This window comes from Eupeodes corollae, chromosome 1 (assembly GCF_945859685.1).
Source record: "Eupeodes corollae chromosome 1, idEupCoro1.1, whole genome shotgun sequence".
NCBI lineage: Eukaryota > Metazoa > Arthropoda > Insecta > Diptera > Syrphidae > Eupeodes > Eupeodes corollae.
Window position 1 is genome coordinate 223,053,415 of NC_079147.1, and position 26,583 is coordinate 223,079,997.

Genomic DNA, 26,583 nt, shown 5'->3' on the forward strand with positions numbered 1-26,583 from the left:
AAAATATCAACAACAAAAATAGATTAAAAGACACGGACTGAAGTTTTTTTTCATCATTTTAAATTTTAATGTTTTTGTTCTAAACTCATATTCACAATAATCATAATTGTTGATTTATGTTGTTTAATTAAATAAAATTTGTTTGAATAAACTGTTTTTTATTTTATTTTGTTTAATAGTATTATAGTTAATTAAAAGTAATCATATGTATGTAGGTATAATTAGAATAATAATAATAATAAAAGTTATACAGTAATAATAATAATAATAATTACATAAGTTTATTTTTTTTCTTGAAATAAAGAATTTTGTTTATTTAATTTCAACAGAACTAAGTCTTCCATTTATAAATGATACGAAATTAGAAAAACAAAATGTATCTTAAGTTTACTATCTACTATCTTCCAGTTTTAGTTATTAAGTAATATATTTTATTTGTTTGTTTCTTTTTTTTTACATAATTAGTTTTGTTTTTTTTTTGTTTGTTTTTAACTTTTGTTTAAAGGCATTTTTTTTCTCAATAACTACTTGAGGGTGATTAAATGTTTTGGTTTTTGTAATCTCCATAATTTTGCATTAATTTGCAAATACTAAAATTTATATATTTTTAACTTTATTTCTTAAACATTAGTTCTTATTTTTCTTATATAAAAATATATATAATATATATTGTTTTTTTCTTTCTTTCTTTTGTTGCATAAAAGGTATGAATGTATACATAAATATTTTAACAAAATTTGTTATATATCTAACAGTTTTTTTTACTTGTAACACTTTTTCTCGGGGAGTTTTTGTAATGAAATATGAAAATATTTTTTTCAAATTGTGAAAAATATATAATTTATTTGTTCTTATCTTTTTTTATTATTTTTAATTTAAATTCAACAAATTCGTCCAAATATAACAATACAATAATTTTATCTTTCTTTTAAATATAATGCAATAATTTCTGTTCTTTTTGTTTTTTTTTTTTTATAATACGAAATATATTTTGTTTGATTAAGTTTTCAACTTATAATAAATATGTATTAAGTAGAATCTATATGTATATTAAATGTGTGTAATGTAATAAAAAAAAAAACCGATTAAACAAAAGCTTCAAAAATAAAAATAATTAATAGAGTGTCTTAGGAATAAAAACATAGTATTGTTGTGAGTGTGGTGTATGAGTAAAGATTCTGAATGTTTCATAAGGTCGTAAACCTATTGTATTTATTATAATTATATATATTTTTTTTAAATGAAAACAAACTCTCATTAAGGTACAATTTTCTTAATTGGATTATTTTGTTTGGTCAAATATTTACAATTGAATAGTGAAAAGGATTTTCTTTGTGAAAATTTCACTTTATGTTAATTTTCGAATTTTGTTTTTTTTTTTGTCTTCGTGAGAAAGGAAAAATGTATATAAAACAATTACAATCAATTTAAAACTCAATCTTTTAAACTTGGACATTTCTTCGATCTCTATTACTCCTTTAGAACTCGGTGTAAATTTATAAATGAGTTTCAAAGGCTGAAATACTGGTTTCATAAAACAATGTTCTAACCATTGATTTATTAAATTCATGCTACCGAGTTTTAATGTTTTGCAATCCCAAATGAGAAGGTCTAATAAATCGGAGTTCTATCTCTCTCAAACTTGATTTAAATGAAAGTACTGAAGATTGAGAACTTGCTAAATAAATCAGTTATAATCTTTTGATAAACCGAGTTTTCGAGATTAGAACTTTGTCAATAAATATCCAGAGAGGTTACAATAGTCAAAAAATAATAATTGTGTGTGCATTCGGTACTCCCACTTGAGCGCAGTACATCAATCTCATCAGAAATATGGGTTCCAGGTAAGCATTCAGTGATAAATATTCTTTTATTTATTTTTAAGTTTTTTAGAATAATTAAGATACAAAATGCATACGTAATCAAGAGCTAAGCATTTTACAATGAGAATCCGTAAAAAAGCTATAAAAAGATGCATGACTCAAGAAAATTAAGGCAGATCTATGATGAATCAACATTACGAAGATATTTTCAAACCTATTAGGGTTTAATTATTACTATGTAACAAGTCAGATGTGAGCTCATTGAATGAAAATCGATTCTCATGACTTATTACCTTTTTTCTCATACTGTGGGAATTTTAAAAACTGAATATTACAGTCCAAGGCATACACAAAAAATAGCCCCACTTAATATTTCTCTGTCGAAATGAGGCTGATCAACAGTGATAGCCTCCAGTCGACAAGGTTCTAAATTTAGAACGAGAAAAACTGGAGCGTATTACCGAGAGATTATTTAAGAAGTTTAAAATAAATTAAATTAAAACAAATTGAAGATATAAAAAATTAATTTAAAAAATTACTGATCCAATAAAAAATATATAAAAATAGAAAATCCTTTTCGTAATTCGAATAAAAACCAAAAAAGGGCAAGCCAATTGGAGATATGTACCTCTTTGTTTTTTTTTTTTGAAATTCAGAGTCATCATCAAAATTGGGTAAAAATAAATTGAATTCACCTGTTTTCCCCTTCACACATTTTTCTGTTTAGTTCATTTTTGTTTTTTTTTTTAATTTGTGTGTGTATAGGCACTATAATAATTTATATTTTTTAGTATAATTACTTTTTCTTTTATATCAAATTATAATAAATTTATTCTTTTGATTTTGTGATACTTGCACCGTGCATTTGTCCGCTTTGAGGATTTGCTGGCATTAGTTTATGTTGCGGTATGACCGTTAACGATTTAGGTATCTTAGACATGAGGCTATTGTCCAACAATAGCGATTGCTGTTTCATAGTTGTTGTATATATAGCTTGTGGTCCCTTGGGGGCTGCTGTAGATGTAGCTGTAGCAGTTGCAACTGTTTTACCATTCATGAGCATTTGATTGGGATCGGGAAAATTATTCCATAGCCAGGAATTCGTGGGAACTCCACTCATTGTTGTTGGGTTGATGGGAGTTTTAAGGAGAGGCATAGCTTGTCCGGATAAATTTGGAAGAAGGGACAAGTTTGAAGTTGGTGGAGCTGAGGAAAGTAAACTAATTGGCTTTAAATTAATAGCTGAAGGAATCACAGAGGAGGACTGAGATTGAGATTGTGATTGCGATGTGCACGTAGCGGTCACTAAGGTATTTGTTGTTGATGAAGTGTGGATAGTTTTGGGGGCAATGGCTGTGTAAATAGTCGGCTTATTTAACATAACACGCTGTTTTTTTGCTGCATTTTCTGCTGCACTCACAGCTTGCATTGTCTTATTGAAAGACGCCAAGGCCGAATTCGGTAGCAGTTGTTTAGGAGAGATGATGTTGGTACTGTTGCTGTTGTTGTTACTGCTGTTGTTAGAAGTACAAGTTGCTGGTGGGAATATACTACTTCCCTTCACCTTGCCTTTGCTTCCCTTGAGCATTTGATCCCGCATCAGTTTCTCCCTTCGTAAAATGCACATTCGGTTGTAGTCGTGGATCGAAATCAGGAATGGTCTTCCACCAGATTGGACTTGCACCAGAGCAGGAAGACGCCTTCCATCCGCGGTCTGATACAGCGGACCCTGTTGGTTGTTTAAATGATGTGAAGTTGTAGTGACAGGCAGAAGAGTCGGTCGCCAACTTTTACTTTCGAGTCGTTCCTGGGATGTTAATGTGTCAGGCAGGACCACCACATTTGGAGGAATCGGTTTCATCGGTTTTGGCAGCAATTGTCGCTTCAAAGGCTGAGTGTTGACAGGTTGTGCCGGCCTCTTATTCAAGCTTATCAACTCGGGCGGAGTTGTGTTAAGCATTGTCTTTTTATTATGAGTAACAGAAGCCTCTAGCTTGTTGCTCATTAGTTTATTAGCAGCTGCCAGAATCTTTTGCTGCTTCGTCAACATTGTGCCCTCATTGGGAGTTGTTGAGCCTGACCGATTGGGAGATTTAGGTGAATTCGATTTGGAATTCGGTGTGGAGTTCAATGAGACAATTTCAATAGAACTGTTTCCTTTCGGCACCCCAACATTAGCCTTGAGAATACTTCGGCTGTTGGGGATTAATGGGGCAGACACTGATATAGGAGTACTGGTATTTAGTTCTTTTTGTTTGGTGTCGTCTGCCTCCTTGGCTTGTTCTTTGGGGCGGGCAATGATAGTCACAGAATTGGAACTCAGCTGTCGTTGGATTTTATCCACTGACACACTTCGGGGTCGACTTTCACCTTCCTTTGAAGACGATGGGGAGCTGCAGCGGCTGTCGAAGGAGGTAAGACGATTGCGCACGGTTTGGGTGTAAACTGTGGCGTTGGAGCTTGCATTTGACGATAAAATCAGATCACCATTGCGATAATATTTTTCCAATAGTATGAGATGCCGCAGGAAACTTGACTGATTGCCATATGGCTTTTGCAGGTCTTCCCACAGACGCCGCGTGGGAGCATCGTATTGCAGGAATGTGTTTACGCGTGTCCAGCCTTCGGGTGTCCGTTGTGAGGATCTTCCTCCGAAGGGTGCTTTGAACTGTAAGCCGAGATCTTCCTCGCCGGGGAACAGTTCTCGCATTGATATGTTTGGATTTGAACGCAGAGCTGTCGAAATGTCATTTCTATCCTCCAACGATGTCCCGACACTTTGCAGAATAGCCTTCAATTTGGATTGTTGGTCTTTAGTAGCTTGCAAGCTTTTCTGTGGTGAGGGAGATGTTGAACTTGAGGAACCAGTTGAGGATGAATCTGTTATCATTGGGACATCGTAGTCAACCAAGACGTCATTATCCAACACCATCTGATTGCTAGACGAATTTGATGTCATCCCCGCTGCTGCAGAAGATTTCTTTGCGGTCGAACTTTCATCTCCACTAAAGAGGCCTCCATCACTGATCATTTCCACAGATGAACCTGTTGAGTGAGTTGGAGATGGAGGTAATTCAATTGTTTCTGTTGGTTCCTCCAAATTGATAACAGTTGTGGGTGATTTTTGTTTTTTTGATGATTTTTCTTTGTCCTTTTCCTCTTCCTGCGATGTGTCTTTTTTATCATGAACATTGTAGAACTGAAGGAGTCTGTAAAGATTATAATTTTATATTAAAACACACAAGTTTTTGAATCGGTTTAGTGTTGTAATTAACCTTTTTCGATAGTTCTTAACAAACTCGATTTTCTGAATTTTTCCATGTTCTGGCGGCTTCATCAGCAAGTTTGCAAAATATCGACATAATTTACACACGGCTGTACATTGACCCATTGTAACTGGTATTCCCATGTCAGCCAGGGCTTTTTCAAGTCGATCAGTGTCCTGAAAAAAAATAAATTGTTATGAAAGCCGCTTCTTTGCTTGCAACAAAATAAAACATTTTTTGAGAAGTAAAATGTGATTACTTTTACAAGAATTTCCTACAATTGACTTGAACCTTTTCATGTCCTTCTACTTGAACTTTTTTTTTTAATATAAACACTAAATCGAAACACTAAATAAATAAAAATGGATTTCTTGATATATTTAACCATTAGAATTGATAGGAAAATAATACGCCTTTTAACAACGCACGACACGGTGCAAACGAGAGAGGGGGGAGAGGTGTTTTCATTAAGGAACCTCTCCTTATCCAGACGGCAGCGGTGGCGTCTACAGTTCTAGTAAGGTTGAACTACTTAGTGAGCACCTTATAGTGCTTCTACGACTTATTCGAAACCCAGGCCTATAAGGAGCGGTTTATTCGGCTTCCGTCCTTGGTGTTATACTAAGGATCTGGCCCTCTAGGTTGGGGGTTGTGCCGTCGGGCCGACTACGTAAAAACGTAAAAAACACATTAGTTGCGAAGCACCAACAAGCCTTGGATATGGAAGGATTTACTGTTGACAACCCAAGCAAACTAAATAAGGACAACGAACTTTGGATCTGTAGGTGGAAAGTTAGGTCCTTTAACAGACCACGTGCAACCGAACAATTAGCGGAAGCCCTAAACTGCTGCGAGGCAGATATTACCGCCATCCAAGAAGTGCGATGGGATGGACTGGGCAAACGCAAACTACTGCGACTTCCACCGAGAACAAAGACAACGTCTATTTGGATGTGGATTTGTTGTTGGAACTAGACTCAGGCAAACAGTTTGAGCGTGCGCATCACGACAATCCGCATCAAGGCTAAATTCACCAACATAAGCCTAATATGCGCGCATGCTGCAACAGAGGGGAAAGGTGAAGATACCAAAGACATATTCTTCGAGCTCTTGGACAAGGCATATGAGCAGTGAACTGGATATGAAATTAAAATTATTTAAGGAGATTTTAAAGCCAATCTAGGAAGAGAAGACATCTTTTGTGGCACAATCTAGAGATATAGCCTGCACGAAAAAAAACCAAGTGAACCAGCCACGAACCGAAGCCCGTAAGGACGATCAGGGGACCATCGTAGTAACACTGCAGTCTATGTTGAGGATATTGAAAGACCAAATTAAATAACGGCGATGACGATCCGAATTCCGCTGTAAGGGAGATAGAACCACTCAACCTAGGCGACGCAGATCAACAACTAGGTACTCGGATACGCAGATGATATTGTCATAATTGGAAGATCAAAGCGTGATGTCAGTGGAGCGTTTTTGAGCATTGCGACTTTGTCTACCTAGACACAGCTATAAACACAGACAACGACAGAAGCGCTGAAATCAAACGTAGAACAACTCTTGCAAATTGCTGATTCTTTGGACTTAGAAGGCAATCGAGTGGTAAAGTCTCTCTCATCACCATCTATAAGACAATCATCATCCAAGTTCTCATTTATGGCGCTGAAGCCTGGCCCCTGTCTAAGAAAGATTAAAGCGTCTTAGATGGAGAATGGAGAAGAAGATATAACGACCAACTTTACGGGTTATATAGCGACAATGACAGAATTAAAGTCCAACGGCTTAGATGGCTAGGTTATTTAGAGACAATATGGTCTATTATCTACCAGGAGGCGTAGATTTAGTTTGAAAGCAAATTAAAGCTCTCTGAAACATTCTTTGCAATCCGAGTTTGAAAGGAGAAAAATACTGAAAGACTTGTGCGAGCTAATAAAAATTGTAGTATGTAATATTGCTATTGATAAAAATAAAGATGGCATTGAGAAAACCTCAATCAGCCGACTGCGTTGGCGTGATGTGTAGTGCTTACGGCGACGTAAGCTTCTTGGTCAAGGTTTGATTTTCAGCTGTTAAGGTTGGAAACCGTATTAAAAGCAACCTGCAAAAATTGCTTCAACAACAAATTCTTAAGCCAAAGCAGGAAATATCGTGTTTTTAAAACTGTACGAAATCAATTCTCATTTATGGTGCACAGGTTTGGGGAGGTTCATAATACCTCGAAAGAGCACTTCATCTCCCAACCAACTCACCGAATAATAATTTAATAATCGAGACTGGATTGTCGCCGTTGCTAATTAAGACTACAAACTACAAGTTGACCATGTTCTTGGTATCATGCAAATGCCTTAACACCGGCCCTCTAAAGCTGTTGTCATCCAAATGGTTCAATATAAAAGAGAGAATGTGAACGTTAAGCTGAAGTGTGGAATTGTTCTTTATATAAATCTAAATTAACCAAATATGGCGAGACCCTTATTGTACGATCTAATAAAAGAAGAAGGTTTTCCAATAGGGACGTGTCGATTTTGACAGCTCGTGGCGGCTATATTATTTCTTTTAGTTTTTGTCACAATATCTTGTTTTAAACATAGGACAAATCATCATGGCAAGTTACAGCAATAAGTGCAATTGATAAAGTTTATTGTCAAAATCGATGTTCTCTTGTGGCATCGACGTGCCCGTTGCACCCTTTTTGTAGGATCGTCCTCCCAAGTCGACTATACAACATCTGGAGGCCAAATTCCAGTCCAATCTTATTGACTATTGATACCTCATATACAACTTGTTTATTTAATTTAAAAATCTACACGACTTTAATGGAAAACCCTTTACAAGCAGAAGATTTTCATTAACAGATACCAGAGGAGAAAGGACAGGACAATGCCTTGAAGTGTACCTCTGCTGAAAACTTTTACTGCAAAAGAGACGTCTAGTTTCAAACTAAGAATTCTGTTGGTTATTGCAGATATATCCATGTTGTCAAAAGCATCTCCAATGTGAAGGAAGGCAAACAAAAAAGAGGTTCTAACCAGAATAGTTTTTTGGCTTAAGATATTTTTCCTTAAATCTTCAAAAAAAAAAAAAAAACATCTAAAAAACAAACTTTTAATAATACATACCGTTGTTATGTGATACATATTGTTCTTGCCCAATCGACGTTTGCACAACACGCAACCGCTACTCTGTGCAACTGCCTCGTAATGCTTATCACATATGTATAAGTACGTCCCGGTGGCGGTCGACATATCAAAGTTCAACAGAGATTTCTTAACGCTCTTCCTTATGCTCTTGCGACGCAAAGAATGGGCTGCTTTTTGATCACATTCAGGCACAGCACAGGTATGTGCGGCCAAACAGTTTGATGCCAATTGCTGTGGTTTCTCTTGCTCTGGCGGGCTTTCTGTGGGAGGTGCGGTGGTTGTGGTTGATGTGGTTGATGTGGTTGTTGTTGTGGTCTCGATGCGTCCTGGTACCGATAGACGTTTCTTATATGATGGAACATTTGCCCGACGGTCTACGTGGCGGAAACATGCGTCACATAGACAATTATCTACCGTGAGTTTTTCTTCATCTATTTAAAGAGACATTCAGTCATTTATAAAATATTCCTAGATTTCGAGTTTACTTACTTGAAAGAATTTTTTGCTGTCGCTCGATCGACTTAATTTGTCCCACATGGCAAGGGGTGTCATAGAGGCCAAACTTGCCACTGCAATAATAACACTGATCTTGGCACAGCCGCCCAGGATGAAACTTGAATGACGAGGCCTTTTCTGGAATGAGAATCTCTTCCTTTTCAGTTATCTTACTTGTTGCTGCTGTTTCATGATTTTCGGTTTGTGGCGTCGGATCTAAAATAAAAAAAAAAAAAAAATTAAGATACCTTCACTGATAAATCTTGATCCAAGCTCACCAGTAGTGTTCAATGTGCTTGACCTGTTGTAGGTTTTCCTTCCGAGAGTGCTAGTCGTCGGTATTGAAACAGATCCTTCTGCATTAGATGCTGCAACTGTATTTGGTCCTCCTCGAGCCTTAAATAAAATAAATAAATATTAAATTAAACAAAACCACGAGTAGCTTGTTTTGATTTTAAATATCTTCACCTCATTTTGAATTGTATAATAGGAATCGTCGCCGGATGTATTGGCCGGGGTTTCTCCACTCTTTTCTGTATTGGCTGGTCGGCCACGGCCCTTTTGGAATGTCATCTTTAGAGATTGACGTCGATTACCATAGCCTGATGTACTAGCCTTGTTTGAACTTCCTTCGCCATTCTTACTCTTCTTGGGCTCACTGGCACCGCCACCCGCACCACTACCACCACCATTGCCAGTACTTGATTGCCGGTTGATTTTTATAATTGTCTTCAAAGTGCCAGTGTATTCTTGGGAAGTTTTGGTTTGACCATTTCCTGTTGTTGCTCCTCCGGCTTGGGCGGCAACATTGCCAGTACTTTTTTTCGAGCTACTATTGTTACTTAAATTGTGAAGGAATTTACGACGTTTCTGTTTGGCCATGATGGCTTCATCGGCAGCTTTGTGTGTTAGTAGACCAAGAGTCTTCAGGTGACGCTCTTTTTGGCGTAGTTTTTCATCATTCTCCGGTGTACGTGGCACGCACGATGATTTTGAAGATTGTGGTGATGTAGATGGTGTTGTGGCTTCTCCAGAAGATTCCATTGCTTCAGCTTTGGTGGGAGATGAATTTTTTGAAGATTCCGAGGAGGTCTCTTCCTGTTCATCTGCGGAGCTTTCTTTCTCTATTGAGGGTTTGAGGGTTTCCTGACAATCTTCTGTTTTGTCAGCTTCGCCCTTTAGCTCCACGTTTTCTTTATTTTCTTCCCGGTCTGCTATAATTTTGGTTTCCTCTTGTCCACTTGTTTCATTTTCAAGTTGGTCCTCTTTGACATTTAACTTCTCTTGATCCAAAAGTTCTACTTTATTATCAACAGCTTCTGTTGTATTTTCCACAGGTTTCTCATCTTTAATGCAGTTATCACTTTTAACTTTCTTATCACATAATTCGGTCTTTTCAAGGTGAGCTTCTTTCTTATCCACAGCCATACAATTAGAGGATGCAACTATAGAATCTTTTTCAGCTTCAATGTCATCTGTTTCCATGGCTACAGAATCTGTGTTTTTATTGTTTAGCTTTTCACTTTCAGCCTTTGGAGAAGTTGTTCCTTCATCATTTAATGCTTCAGGTAACTTTTCTTCGATAGTTTCGGATAGTTTAGGAGCTATATCGTCAGAACTTGACTCGGCGACTTCGGTTTGTTCAACTTTAATAATTGATGGTTCATCTTTTCCAGTTGAAACATCTTCAGTATTTGATGTCTCCTCAAAATGCTCATCGCCATTCAAAAAAGTCCGCTCTTCATTCTCTTCTTCCTCCTCCTCGACAAGCAAGGGAGAAATAAAACCAGTGCTTACGCTATTTACATCATCATCTCCTTCGTTCTGGTCGTTCTTTATGGTTCCAATGCTTTCTACGTCTTCATCCTCTTCGAACACAAGTTCTCCTTCTTTGATGGAATCGTTGGATGTATTTGCTTGATCAGCAGTATCTTCCATTTCTTCAGTTACGTTTTGAACGATTTCGCCTAATTTAGGGTCGTTTTCAATGCCAAGATTGTTCTCTAAAAATTCTGGCTTTTTGTAAAACTGCTTTACACTTATCTCGCATACGCCCTCGCTTACCATTTCAGGACTGAGAGAAGCTGATTTATCAGAGGTGTTTGATTGTTCTGAGCTTCCAGCAGCTGCACTTGTGCTGGGAACCTCATGTTTCAGATCTGTCGTGTCTACGCTAAGTGGAGTATCAATTGATTCTTCGGAGTTCAAGAGCGATGAACTTTGAAGCTGACTTTCACAAGTCGGGTCTTCTTTTTGCACAAGCTTCTCGGAAATGATTGCAGCGGGAATATCGTTTAATTGTATTTCTATCAATGCAGGAGTTTCTGCTTTGATTGGCATTTTATTAACACTAAACGTTTGTGCATCGTTCTTTGTTTCTGTGCCATTAGCCACCGCATCCGTTTTTAGAGAAACGTCTGGAATACTTGGAGTTTCGTTGCCATCATCATCTATGGTCGATGAAGCCATCGAATCTTTGCTATCCTCATCAGGACGAACTTTACTTTGTTTTTTCTTCCTGGCATCGGTTTTCTCTTTGTCTTTTCGATAGACTCGAGTTGTTGGGGAATAACACATTGTAGTTTTTCTTGCCCGAAGCGAAATTCTTGCTGCTGTTGGCTCTGCTGGAAACATGTCTGTAATGTCAGAAGCCACATCGGAAGTCATTTCTTCGCTACTCTCTAAGATTTCTTGTTTAATTGTTATGGAATCCATGTCAAAATCTGGATCCTCTGTCTTAATTATTTTAGCTTCGGGTTCCTCGGAGTTGGGCTTTGGAGAAATCGAACGCTTCCTCTTAGCAGCACCCGGTGGCCTACCTACATTCTTTCTCTTTAGAGGTGTTTCTGGCCTTGTTCCTATTCCAGCACTCGTCCTTCTTGCCCGTGTTAATCTCGTATTTGCTGCCCAGTCTTTCATTGCTGCCTTTCTTGTCATTCGATTTGTAGTTGGAACCACAGTTCCTGTTGGTTTATTGGCTGGGTCGTGTGGTTTGCGTCCACGAGAAGTTGTGGGTTTATCATTTTTGTCTTTAACCTTTCCAGCTTCATCTACTTCACTTCTTGTAGATTCAGAAGATGCCTCTTGTTCTTGTGACTCACTGCGTTTTTTCTTTAAAGGCGATGCTGTCTGCATCATTGGTGAATTTCGAGTCACTCTTTTTCCATCGTCGGTATCGGATTTTTCTTGTTTTATGTCTGATTCTTTTATTTCACAGTTAATTACTGTTTCTGATTTGTCTCCATTTTCTGTGGTAGAAGTTTTATCAGCATTGGTTTCGGTAACAGGAGAACTTTCTTTTGTTGTTTCCTCTTTTTCAAGGGACTCAGCAGTAGTAGAAGGATCCATCCTAGCTAATGGTTTTCGAGCGGACATTTTATCTATGCCAAGTCAAAGGTGCCCGTTTCATGTACAAATGATGTTTTTAAAGACTCTGTAAAAGAAGACAATTAGTCAGAAACACCATCATCATCATCATTAAATGAAAATTTGTATTAGTTTTTAATTTAGGGATTTAAAGATCAAATTTAGAACATATTTGAATATAAATATGAAAGAGAACCAGGGTGGGTATAAATCAGGAGCTCTAGTCTAACAAACCTATGGAATCTATGAAGGTATCAAGGTTAGCCAAAGAAAAAAAGCAAAATTTGACTGATTTTGTTGTCTTTAAAAGAAACTTACAACATTACAACACAATTAACAGAATCTTGCAGCAAGAATGTTTCATTGAATTTTGAGATTATCCTCTTCTTTACCTTTACGTTGCAGACCTTTATTAATTTCGTACTTTTAATATTTTACACAGGATTCAATTTTAAAAATATTTACTTTGCATGTTTTTGGCCATTTTTGATCTTTCCCCATAAATGAATTGCAGAATACCAATTTTCACAATAATGTTAAAGAGAATAGGATTTAAAGTCTGTAATAGCTTTAAATAAATTACAAACAATTTTTCAATGAGAGGGTAAGAAGCTTTTGAAAAAACTAAAGATAAACTTGATAATCGTATAAGAACTTGGGAACGATTAACATAACTCCTGCGCAAGTGATGAGCACAATCACTTACCCTCAAATACACATATGAAATGCATATATGATACGCAAAAGTTCGTATAGAACCAGGGCCTTATGACTAACAACTCTAAACTATTCCTGTGTGGCAGTAATATAAGAGATGGAGAGGATCTACAGTTCAATCTGAATGCGAACGGATAATTTGAGAAAGCACTGCTCATGGAAAGAATTACTCTCTTTTGGAGGATTTGTAAATTCCTTGGAAGACGCAGTAAAATTTTAGCATTACTGGATGGTACCATCACTAGTCCTGAGGTCCGTTCTTTTTCTAAATATTGTTTACTATTAAAAATCAATAACTATTATTGGTCGTAAACGTTAAGATTGTTACGATTTGTATCAATGGGCAGTTCTGACGACATAAGGGATTTGAATGTAAGGCAAGTTTCTAGTATCTCATTGGCCGGCCAGCTGCCACAAAATTGCCTTCCAAGGCAACTTTAATGAAAAGTTGACTTGAAAGTTAGTCAAGAAAAATCTCCCTAACTATTAAGTCAAGTCAACTTATGTCAAAATGACAATTGATTCTGTTTTTTCATTTAACTAAAAGCTGAACTTTATTACTCAATGAATTATTTATTTCTGCACAACTTCATTGAATGCTTTCTGTAAAAGGGTTGGTGTCAATTTCTAAAAGGAGTGTTTTGTAGACAATAACGTTTTTGGTAGTTTTTGTAGTATGAACTTAAAGTAAAGGTTTGTGAAGTAAAGCTCTGAATTTGAGATTCAAGACACTTTACCAGCTAACAAGTTGCCTTGGTCAAAATTTATGTTCAAAGAAAGCAGTTGAAGCAAATGAAGTCCTTCATGTTGTCTGAACCTGGCCAATATGAACTATTCACATTGGTTCTCGAAACTTATTGTTGAATTGTAAAATAATAAAGGGTTTGTAACAATACATAACTCAACTCAGCTTGAATGTGTTGAGCTGTCAAAGCGAATAATTTGGTTATTAACAAGTAATTTTTTTTTGTTGGCTTCATAGAAAACAATGAATGTGCAGGTTCAGACAACACAAGGGACTTCATTTGCAGTCAACTGCATTCTTTGAACGTAAATTTTGACCAAGGCAAGAAGTTAGTTTTTCAAGTGACATAAAATTCGAACTCGGAACCTTACTCCACTAACCTCTACCTTCAGTTGATTGTGCAAAAACTACCAAGAACAAAATTGTCTACAAAACACTCGTCAGGCAAGCTACACTAACATTTCAATCTGTTTTTTGTATTTCAATTAGCCAAGGAACCCTTTTACACAAAACAGCAAATAGAACTGTGAGGAAGAAAAAAAATAAACCATAGTGTGATAAAGTTCAGCTTTCAGTTGAATAAAAAAACATGGTCAACTGTCATTTTGGTAGAAGTTGATTCGACTTAAAAGTAAGGGATATTTTTCTTGACTAACTTTTCAGTCCTTTTTCCAATACAGTTGCCTTAATGAAAGGCATATGGTAGCTGGCCAATCAGATACAATAAACTTGCCTTTCAAGTCCCTTATGCCGACTGAACCTGCCCAATGCCTTTCTTTACCTAATTCTCAAAATTTAATATAAAATACAAATGTTTTTCATTCATTCATCTCTATGTTTAACATCTTCATGTAACAAAAAATAACTATTAACTTGATTAAGGAAATGTTTTTTATTTATCTCAATTTTTTCTAGGAAGTTAAGGTCAGCTTTATTACTTCTTTCGTTTGACAGACTATCAATTTCTAATAATTGAGCAGGTCCAGGCGACAAAAGTTCCTTATGAAGGTAAAGCAAGTTTCTAAAATCTGATAGGCTAGCTGCCAAAATATTGCCTTCCAATTAAGGCAACTTTATTGGAAAGTTGACTGCAAAGTTAGGGGCCGTCATAGCATAGGTAAAATTTTTGTTTTACAGTTTTGAAGATGTTAAAGCCTTGTTTTCAAAAAAAATACAAATGCAATAAGATGAATTCTAAAATCAACTTTTTCCAAAAAAAAAAATGCTTTTAAAGCTTAATTATAAAATATATACAAATTAAATAAAAAACATTTTTAAAATTTTAATGATGTAATTGAATTTTTACTAACTAGAAAATGCCAACAAAATTCCACTTTGTTTTACTGATGGTTTTTGAATTCTTGACTGTTCCAATGGCATCAAATCAACATTTCATTTCCTGCTGTTTCATTTTTTACTGAAACGTTTTACTGATGCTAGCTGATCACTTAAACATCCAAGTAAAATCTGAACTTTATAAATTTAATTTATTTATTTACACCACAATTTTATATCAAGTTTTGTGTAAAAGTGTTCCTTGTCATATTACAAAACGAATCAGGACTTTTTCGTTACAATACAAACCAAAACTTTTTATGTACTTAAAAGAGTTTTTGTTGCTTTCTGCACGATCAATAGGTAAAGAGTAGTGAGTTAAGGACAAATTTTGAAATTAATGGCATCTGAAAAATCAATTAACTACTATGGTCTAATTTTGAGTTAAAACAATGCAGTTTACTGCAAATGAAGTCTTTATGTTGACTGAGCCAGCTAATAGTTATTTCTAAATGGCTGCGTGGTTAGTTGTTGTTAGTGCTTTGCATGTAAAAGAACAGCTGATCCATAACAGCTATCAAAAAAGGAATCCAAGAATGTCCGGTTTCTCGGAGGAGAGCTTATACAACATAGTTGAATTAAAAGGAACTTAAAAATTGATTTCAAAATTGTATGTTTTTGGTAAAAATTAAAATGTTTCGTCTGTTTTTTGTGAACAGCTGAAATTTGCTCTTAATTTAACAAATTCTAATTATTCGTAACAATGACGCTTAAACAATAGTTAACAATTGTTCATAGCTTTGAGATGTAGAGCTACCAAATGTGTGCTTTGATACCCTGCATTTTTTTTTAAATATAGGCTCTAAGAATTTGTATTATGAAGGTGTGTAGGGAGAACTCATAGGCTTTATTACGTAAAACAAGTTCAAATTGATCGAGCCATTATCTTTTAACCTACTGATGTCTTTATCTTTATATAAAATCCCGATTTCATATTAAAATATAGTTATTTCTAGAAAAGTATCCCAAAATATAAAGAAATAATAACAACTCACTTAATTTTAATTTGTTTTAGAAATAGGTACCTACATTTGCATTTGAAGGAGAGTAAGAGGGTAGATGTCACTTGGTACCCAATATCCCCAATTGAAAAACAATCCTTGAAAAAAAAAATAGTTGAAACTCTTTTATGAAGCAAGGACTAAACACCTTAAAGATGTCATTAATCTCGGACATATTTTGTTTGAGTTTTAAAATTGTTTTTTGGTAAAGCCAATTGCCTACTAGAATCCACTTCATTAACCCTTTACTGCATGGTGGCTCATATATGAGCCAAACCATATTTTTGTCGATATTTTCCAGTTTTCAACTAATTCTGTTGTTTTGTACATACAGTGTGAAATTAGTAACATAAACGCTCCAAATTTTATTGATAAACGCCATCTGTGAACTAGTTTCGGCAGCTCATTTTTCCGTCAAACTCGTCACAAAGGGTGCAGTATGAGAAATGCGTGTTTGAGAAATTCAAAATTGTATAAAAAATATAAAAATTAAATGTAGTGATTAAAAAAAAAATTACCAGTAAAGCAAATAATATAAATATTATTGACAATGTGAATTTTTTCAATTTTATGAAGTAACAAGTACTTATAAGTTGAAAAAACGGTTTGGATCAAATATGGCACACCATGCAGAAATATACGTTCATTTGAACCAACATGCAATAAGAGCACAAAAGTTGAATATTTTTTTTTTACCCACATTCATACATATTTACGTGTCCACCTAATTAGTTTTTAATTATTTTATTTTACGACTTCCTGTACGAGTATATTGCCCTAGGTTATGTACAACAAGGGCATTCATATATAAGGAATGGTATTTACAATAGGAATCAAACGATCGTGGTTATTTAATTGGAATACGTTGCACATAACGGATTACTATAAAAGTGTATTTTTTTTTATAAAATTGCAGTTTTTTAAGTGGAAGTAAGGTAGAGTTAAAAAATGTTCATATTTAGTTTTCGTAGTTATTTATATACGAACATTACAGAATTCAGATATGGACCCACATCGGTTTTACGGAGGTATCCATACTACTATCCAAAATTTTCCCGACAACAGCAGTGACGAAGATCTATCGGATGATGAGCACGAGGTGAACAAAAATCTTCCGGCTCTATATATTCCAGAGTCTGATGAATCCGATTGGGAATTGGAGGATAATATTCCTCTATCCCAGAAGATACCTCCCTCAAGTAGAAGTGCGAGAGCTGAAAAACCCCGATGGCAGGATGGGTTTTTGGAAAAAGGTGATCATGAAACCGCATTCACAGGTGATACGACATTACCTGAGGAAATAAGGAGCTTGTATACGCCAGTACAATTCTACAAGTACTTGTTTACAGACGAAATGTTCAAATATATAGAGCAAGAAACTATCCGATACTCCTGTGAAAAACGTCGCGAAAAGATTGCCCATATTACAGCAATGGAACTTGAACAGTTTGTTGGAATATGCCTGTACATGTCCATCGTACAGTTACCATCAACTAGGTTTTATTGCAATGAAAGCCTAGGTTACCCAAAAATTAACTCTGTAATGGCATGTAACCGCTTCGAAGAAATAAGAAGATTCATACATTTCAACACCAAATCGACGCAAGTACCCAAAGGACAACCAGGACATGATCTCCTTCACAAAATAAGACCATTCTTGGACCAAACAAGGCAGAGACTCCTTACTGTCCCTAGAGAAGAGTATATGGCAAAAAAGCAGATCATCTATGCGGCAATACAACCAAAAAAAACCACACAAATGGGGATATAAAAATGTTGTTTGACAACTGGTACACGTCCTTACCGCTGTTGACTTATCTTGCAAAGAAAGCGATTTTACCGCTAGGAACAATAAAAGCCAATCGGGTTCCGGGATATAAAGTTCCTACCGAAAAGGAATTGAAAAAAAAGGAAGAGGTGCAACTGTGGAAAAATTGGTGACAATTGATAACCTGGATATTTCTGTGGTGACATGGTTTGACAACAGAATTGTGAACCTTGCTTCGACATATGTCGGCAGCAAACCGTCTTCTGAATTCCAACGCTTCAACAAAAAAGAAAAGAGCTACCAAACTGTATCATGTCCAAAGGCTGTCATGGCATATAATCGGCATATGGGTGGAGTTGATCTGTTGGATCAAAAAAAATTTAACACAGAATATTCTTCCACATGATCGATATGACAGCCGTGAATGCGTGGCTATTGTACAGACGAACGCTTGATGGTTCTGAGGCGTGGCTGCCACTAGCAGATTTTAAGTGTGCGGTAGCCGAAGATTTATGCCATGCCAGCAAACCAAGTACAACAAACAAACGTGGACGACCCTCTTATGTCATGGAGAATAATCTACAATTGAAGAAATTGAAGGGACCTGTTGCCATAATGCCATCGCAGGACGTTCGATTAGATCACTTTCCTGTTTGGACCACAAGACAGCGGTGTAAGGTTCCAGGCTGCCATGGAAGATCTTATGTGGAGTTCCGAAAATGCAAAGTAAATCTTTGTTTGAATGAGAAAAGAGACTGTTTCACGATATTCCATACCACATAATTTTTTGAATAAATAGTTGATTTAATTTATTGAAAAATGTTTTGTTTCATTTCTGCTCAATGTGCCATATATGATCCAAACCGGAAATCGCAAAATTCTCCACTTTTTTCTCAAAAAAATCTAAATTCCTGAAACACGTGTTTTTTTAATTATAATTAACTATCACATATATTTTTTTCATGAAGAAAAAAAAAATCATGCAGTAAGGGGTTAATGTTAAATTAAAATTGTAAGCGCAGCAGATATAAAGGATGTTTTCTTAAGACGTGAGGTTTTTGAAGAAGATTTGGTCAAGAATTTAGCTTTATTATAAAGATAGAAGTTTTATATTATCTTTTTTGTAAAATAATTTTGAACAAGTGGCCGGGTTGGCCATTTTTCTACCACTTTTTGCCGAATGAACCACTTTGGGGTAGAATGTCAGCAATTTCATATTTCTACCTTATTTAATTAAAAATCTAAAAAATAAAATAGCTTTGATCATCTACAGTGATGGTAGAAAAATTCCGTTTTTTTTTGTATAATGTCTTCCTTAATATCAACTACTAAAAATCAAACTGAATTTGATGTTTGTATTTATTTCAAAACCTTATTGGTATACTTTATAGTTACTTTTAAAAAATAATGACCTGATGTTAAAAAATGAATAAATATAAAATATATAAATTTACCCCATAATATCACTGCTCAAAAATAACCGGATTTTATACAAAACTTCGAATCTTGATGTTTAGGCAACGGTTTTTCTTGTCATTTGGATAACATAATTAATTTAAAAGAACTAAGCAGGTTGTGAGCTGTCTAAATAGAAATTAATTCGATGAATAAAATGGCTAAAACACGTCACACAAACGCTATTCGCTATAAAGTGTTAGAAAAGTATTAAGTAGCCGGTACAAACTAAAATGTAATCGCTGAAATGCTGAAAATTCCAACTTTAACGGTTTATGACATTATCAAAAGGATTAGAAGCGGAAAATCAGTAAAAGCAGAACATCGTGATGGACGCATTCCCAAAACAACAGCTAACACAGATAGGCGTATAAAGGACCCTTTTGCGTCTTCGAAAAACATCTGTGAGGACCTAAATTTATCTATAGCGCGCCATCTACGGTAAGGACTCGTTTAAGGGAATGCAGTCTATGCGTTCCGACCAACAAAAAAGCCACTAGTTACATAAAAATATCGTAAAAAAAAGGTAAAATATGATAGGTGTATCGGAAAGACTTTCAATTTCTTAATTAAAATATTTAATCAGGGTTGAATTTGCAAAAAATCATCTGAACTGGACTATAAGCCGATGGTAGATTGACAGTAAGGCTCTCGAAAGTAACACGTATAAAGCCATTAAATGTACTCCTTAGGGTTAAGCACGGTGGTGCCTCGGTGATGGTCTGGGGTTGCTTTTGGGGTGAAAGCGTTGGTGCGATCGCACGAATTATGGACCGTTTTCTATATAGGGATACATATATTGGAGTCAACAATGCTTCCATATTCTGAAGTGGAAATGCCTTTACGTTGGGTATTCGGCAGGATAATGTTCCCAAACATTCTTCAAAACTAAAAGAGTGGTTTCCAACAACAAATATTTGTGTCTTAGAGTGGTCGTCCTAATCTCCCGATTTAAACCCCATCGAGAACTTGTGGGCAGTTTTAAAAAGGAGGGTTGGAAAGAGAACGCACACTTCAACAAGAACTCTTTTTGCAGCTTTGAAGAATGAGTGGAAGAATATTTATGACTCTATAATCGACAATCTAATTATGCCAATACCATGTCAATAATTTTTAAGATTTAGTGACAAAAATCCGGCAGACGAATTTCTGAATTTATTTAATTTTTTGTTTCCATCATTTATTGTGTGGATTATTTTAACTTAATTTAATTTTTATTAGATCTAATTAAGTTATAGAAAACAAACAACAAAATTTGTACAAAAATGGATTAATAAACTTGACCAAACAAATCCGGAATGTTTCTAGCACCACTGTACCTACTTTCTAGGGGTAGCTTTGGATGTATTTTCATAGAAAAGTAGAAATGTCCTTCGTTAAGCCAAGGCAAAATCAAATTCAAAGTTTCGAAAAACCTCTGACGATAAGTTTCAATACATTTATGAACATATTATGAATGTAAATGCAGTTCTTAGCCACATTTTAAATTTAGTAGAAACAGTAATAGGTATACAGCTGTCAACAAAATAATAGCAGCGCTACTTTTTTCTCATTTCTTTTTATTATATCTTCTTTGTTATTTCTTTTTTCTCTCTAACTTTAGCTTTTTCTGAAACTCTTATTCTAAGCTTTCATTATCACCATCAATATGCATTATATCAATAAAATAACGGCACTTTGTTTAAAAAATTGTCAATTTTGGGCACACAAAATAATAGCAGCATTAATGCAAAAAATAGTTAAAATCAATAAAATAAAGTATAATTCAACTAAAATAGTTAACAAACAGTGAGTATTTTCTGCAAATATCAGTTTCTGTTATTTTGCGAGTTTTTTTGTTAAATTTATTAACAGTGGGACGAAGAAAAACATTGCAGTCAAGAGCTACGCCAGATGAGGAGCGCCGGACAATCGTACAGCAAATCGAAAAAATTTTAACGTTTCTGCAAAGCTGATCCATAATGCCACTAATTTTGAGGAAAAAGTGGAAACCAGAGGTTGAAAACGCAAATTGGAGGACGGGGACCATAGGCAAATAGTCAAAATGTTAAAGAAAGACTCCTTTAAATCAGCTGTGGAGATAAACCAAGGGCTCGAGCTCAATGTGAGCAATGAGACAGTGCGTCACACTCTTCGCACAGCTAATATGAAGGCATGCCACCCAAGAAGAAAGCCACCTCTCCAAACGTCATCTGGTTCAACGCAAAAAAGTATGGTCGTTGGACACGAGAGAAGTGGCGGAACGTCTTGTTGTCAGACGAAAGCAAAATCGTTCTTTTTGGTGGCACTGGGTCTAGAAATGTTGTTTGGCGTCCACCGAACACAGAGTTCCAGCCAAAATACACCATGAAAACAGTCAAGCATGGAGGCAGCAAAATTATGGTTTAGAGTTGTTTTTCGTACAATGGTGTTGGGCCCATAAAACAAAAATGATGGCATTATGGATCAACATGCGTATGTCCAAATTTTGGAGGAGGTGATGCTGCTTTACGCTGAAGAAAACATGCCTCTCAGATGGGTCTTCCAGCAAGACAATGACCCAAAGCACACAAGCCGTAGAGCGAAAGAGTGGTTCTCGCCTAATGATATACAGCTCTTAGATTGACCAGCGCAATCTCCAGACCTGAATCCCATTGAGCATTTGTGGGGGGATGTTAAACGTGTCGTTGGCAAGCACAACCCCAAAAATCAGGCAGAATTGTGGACGGCTGTACAAAGTGTGTGGAGGGGAATACCCACAGAGCGGTGCAATAAACTGGTGGATTCAATGCCAAGAAGATGTGGTGTGTTATGAAAGTGAAGGGTTATTGTACAAAATATTAATGTGTTAAAAAAATTATATTAATTATAAAATTATTGAATAAATGTTATTTTTTTTTGAATATTTATAAAACTGCTGCTATTATTTTGTGTGTCCAAAATTTGCAATTTTTTAGACAAAGGGCCGTTATTTTATTGACATAATGCATATTGATATGATTGATGGTGATAATGAAAACTTAGAATAAGTTTCAAAAAAAAACTAAAGTTAGAAACTAAGAAGCAATGACAAAGAAGATATAATAAAAAGAAATGAGAAAAAATGTCGACCTACCTAGTTTCACATTAAAATCCTATTTTTAACCAACAAGGACAACCTCTCCTACTTTTTTTTTTTAAATATTTTATATAGACATCGTTTCTATCAAGGACATTTGATATCCCCATTCAAAAATCAAAAAACTGACTATTTTATATTATGGCCCTCATATCTTCTGCAACAATGTAAAATGCTCTATATGTATCTATACCTACATCAATAAGGATACAACATACAAAAAAAGATTTGTTTTGCACAAGTGGAGCAACAGTCTAAAACAACGCCATTGCGAAAACACTAACCAAAGCAAAATTCGCATCGCAGTCACAGCAAAAGTAAATACAAAAAAAAAAACGAAGAAGTGCATAAAGAATTCCTCTTCATCTTCAGCCAGCTGGCTACTTCTCCCTCAGTGTGCCATATTCTATTTTTCATACACAATAAAATGGAAAATGAAAAATTGGTATCAAAAAGGAAAAAAGATTCACCAAAAGAATGTCTCAATCTCAACATATCCACCACCTACCCACATTCAAAATGTCATCCACCAAAATACGACAAATAGCAACTGAATAAATGCCCCAACTGCACTTTTTTAGTACCTACGCGCGCCGTCGAGTCGAGTCCGAACTCCAAACCAAAGTTTGACTGATACACCCACTCCAAAACCCAATGCAATGTCCTTAATAATAACAGGCAGGCAGAAGTGGAAGTAGAAGAAGAAGCAGAACCACCCACAACTTTGTTACTCAAACACAAAATCAAAATGAAAAGAAACGAAACAAAAAGCAACAACACAAACAGAAATAAAATGTGTAAGTACTCACCATTTGTTGATTATGTCGACTCCGCAGGATTTCCACCACCTCTGCCATTTAGCGGTAGCAGAAAACACAGATCAACTTAATGTTAACGCTAAATGCTAATGGAAGGAAATGATCAAATCCAAATCCAAAACCATAACCAAATTCATTCAATTCAGCTTGAGGTTGAGGGCTGAGGCAGATAAAGATATACGAGATAATATTATATTTTTCTTATTCTATTAGCAATTCCTCTTTCGTGATGAAATACGAAAATATAATAAAAAGGAAAGAAAATCCCACTACAAGAACACGAACACGAAAGAGAATGAATGCAAATGCAAAATCATCCGCCAGTTTAGGAAAACTTTTTCAATATTCCTTTTGCCTTCTTTCTTCGCCTTGTTCTTCGTCGTCGTTCTTTTACTTCAGCTTCATCGTAACCTTTTTCTTAATTATTAAAAAATTAAAAACTTTTCTCTTTTCTCAACTCACAATTTCTCAAAGTACCCAAAAATTATTATTGTTTCAAAAACAACAACAAAAAATCTCCAAGGATATTCGATGCGATGTCCTTTTTTGCTTTTGCTTTTACTTTTCGTTTCGTTTTGTCTTCTTCTTTAGTCTTTACTTCACGTTATTTTTCTTCTTTTTTTTCTTTCATTTCACTTTGGGGCAAACAAGAATTCTATTTTGTTTTGTTTGTTGGTTGTTGCACGAAACGAAAACGAAGCACGAAGCACGAAAAACTAAAAAGCAAATCAATTGAATGAATAATGGTCGACTCGGTCTCGTCGTCGTCGTCGTAGTTGTGTAGTTTTGTGGAAGAAGCAGAAGGCACACACCAAAACCGAAACCAAAAGAGGAGCAATAATAACAGACAAGCGAATTTAATATCAAAGCAAAAACGGCAAAAAGGCCAATCAATTAAATGAAATTATGCCACAAATCGAGCCCAATAAATTAGTAATTTTTATAGTAAAATATATAATTTAGCCAAAAGACACGAGATAATGTTTGTGGTCGATCGTTAACAGGACCCGCTCCATGAGGGGTAGAAAATAAAACTAAACGCGAGTACGGAAAAATGTCACCACACACGCAATCCGGTCTGTTTTTCGTCGGCTCGCTTGGTTTCTCTTTAGTTTACTCTTTCTCTTTCCATACATTTTACACTCTCTTAGTCACACCGATTTCGTATATGTACGACACAATTGACAATGCAAGTCGGAGCGTGAGAGAGTTGTTTACAGCTGATGCGGCAGTGTTTGTGAGAGAGCGGTGGGTTTTTAATTATTTTTTGGAAATAAAATGGCCGCAGTTTTGCAGAGCTCAAGCTAGAAAATCACAAGAAAAGGAATAGAAGAAGATAAGAGAAGATAAACGACCAAACGACGTGAAAAAGTGTTTTCTCTTTATTTAATTTGGATTTTGGAGTAATAAAATATGAAATACGAAACGAAAATGGAGAATGAAGCAAAGCGGGAATGGCTTTTCTTTTTATTTCTTTTTTCGTCACGTTTTCCCTTGTTGCACCTTTTATTTTTTGGATTACCTAAGTACCTACTGTTTTTTGAGGATGTTTTCTTTTTAGGGGTTTAAAGTAAAATGTCAGAGATGTTATTGGGTTTTTATGGAATAAGAATAAAATGTGACGATGACGATTGTGATTACGCGTTCTTACATTACATCACAATCTCTATCACATAAAAGTTGATTTAATTTCTAGGTGAATATTGTAATGAGAATGCTAAATCGAAGTAAACACATACATTCATAATGATGTTATAAGTATGGGAACTGGCTGACCTTTAAATAGTTATTGAGATGGGGTAGGTTTAAAGGAGTTATACCTATTTCGGAATGGTTTTCCAGCACCCAGCTTCAAGATGCGCAGTTTATGGAATGGGGCATTTATGTACATTGTAAATTGGCAATGGTAAGCTACCTAGTAGAAGGTAGATAGGTGTAGGTACTTAACCGGGGAAAGCTAAGGTAGGTATTTTTTAGTCATAGGTAGGTACCTATACAAATAGTAACTTATATGGAGATGCTGTAAGTAGATACTAAGATGTGGAATAGATAACTTTTCTTTACATATACGTAAATTACCGGGTAGTAGGTACATAGGTAGGTACTACGTATAAACATTATCACAGTTTTTTACTTTACAGAATGATTGAAATGTATTATTATTATAGGTTCTTTCACCATAAGGGAAATTCCCTATACGTAGTTAAATACAAAACTTACTGATTAATGTAAGTATCTTTTTATTACGTTTGTCTGTAAAAATAAATACTGAAAATAATAAATTTATAAGATTTTTGTTATTCAACTTAAAATATTTATAAGTTCAAATGTTAAATATGTAGGTATGTATGTACCTACCTAGACAAAAAAAAGGATTCCTTTCAAGGAACATAAATAAAATTACAAAATAGATTTATTTAAACGGATACAAATTTAGAATCATATCGCTTTTCTTATGAAAGTGTGACAGGTATTTTTTATACGGATATAAAATGCACCACTTATGATGTACATAATGATATTTCTTAATAAAACTCAAATATTTTAATCCTTAACTGCAAACAATTAACATTTTTTATTCCTTGGTCTGGCTATGAAGATGTATTTATAAGTAAAATAAAAAATAATAACAATCAATTTGATTTTAAAGAACTAGATACCTAATAGATAATAGAAAATACCTAAATTGTTTCTAAAAGCGGACAAAACAATAAGATCACTTTGAATATAATGCACGACTGTGTTGCGCGAACTTGCTCATGTATATGAAAAGTCTGTTTAAATGTAATATTATGTACCTATTTTAATATTTAAAAATGTACCTGAAAAATAAGTTTGTTTTCAAAAATTTAAATGCTATTTGATTTCTCAAAAAAACATAATTTTTAAAAATTTGTATTTCAATATAAAAAAGCGGTTTCTTAACTTTCCAAAGGAAGTTATTGTTATCGGTCCGGTCAAGGGCGGATCCAGACTTTTCATCAGGGGGGTCACACACTTAGATGAGTTTTTAATCCCCGCTTAAAAATGTTCTTCTTAGTTTTGTAAAGGAGGCTAAAAAAATTTAAATAACATAATGTGTACGAGTATATTAACCTAACCTTTACACATTTCAATTGCTAAAATGATAACTTTAGTTATCAAATTATTTTAGAACACTGTTGTCCAGCAAAGTATGATCTAACTATTAAATTTGTATGACTCCCTACACATGAAAGCATTCCCAGATTCCAAAAATTTTCTAAATATGCCATATTTAAGAGCTAAAAGACAATACATCACAGGCGTTTTCCTACATTTCACGCAGAAATGTAAGAATTTTTTTTGAAATGTCGGACTTTTTTGACAAAGTTTTTTCGGATTCAATTTTCGGGAGTCTATTATTGCTATCGCTATCAGTCTGCTCACTCGTATTTTGATCTTAAAGGAGTCAACAAAACTTAAAAATTTTAGAGAGAAAAATGTTTAGATATTGAATTTAAGTAAATAGGTACTTTTGAGTACATAATTTCTCTAAAAAATTAAATTAAAACAAATTAAGGTAAACAAAT

At 35.0% G+C, this 26,583-nt stretch overlaps 1 protein-coding gene across 1 annotated transcript; it reads right to left on the reverse strand.

Moving 5' to 3' along the window:
* Positions 1-280: 280 nt before the first annotated feature.
* Positions 281-24,068, reverse strand: LOC129953778 (uncharacterized). The gene is made up of 7 exons (XM_056067236.1): positions 23,024-24,068; positions 9,199-12,163; positions 9,009-9,126; positions 8,725-8,946; positions 8,215-8,666; positions 5,099-5,265; positions 281-5,032 (listed from the first exon to the last, which is right to left on the reverse strand). Exons 2-7 carry the CDS (start codon positions 12,103-12,105, stop codon positions 2,653-2,655), a joined length of 6,246 nt encoding a protein of 2,081 aa, XP_055923211.1. The 5' UTR covers positions 12,106-12,163; positions 23,024-24,068; the 3' UTR covers positions 281-2,652.
* Between the last annotated feature and the right edge of the window lie 2,515 nt (positions 24,069-26,583).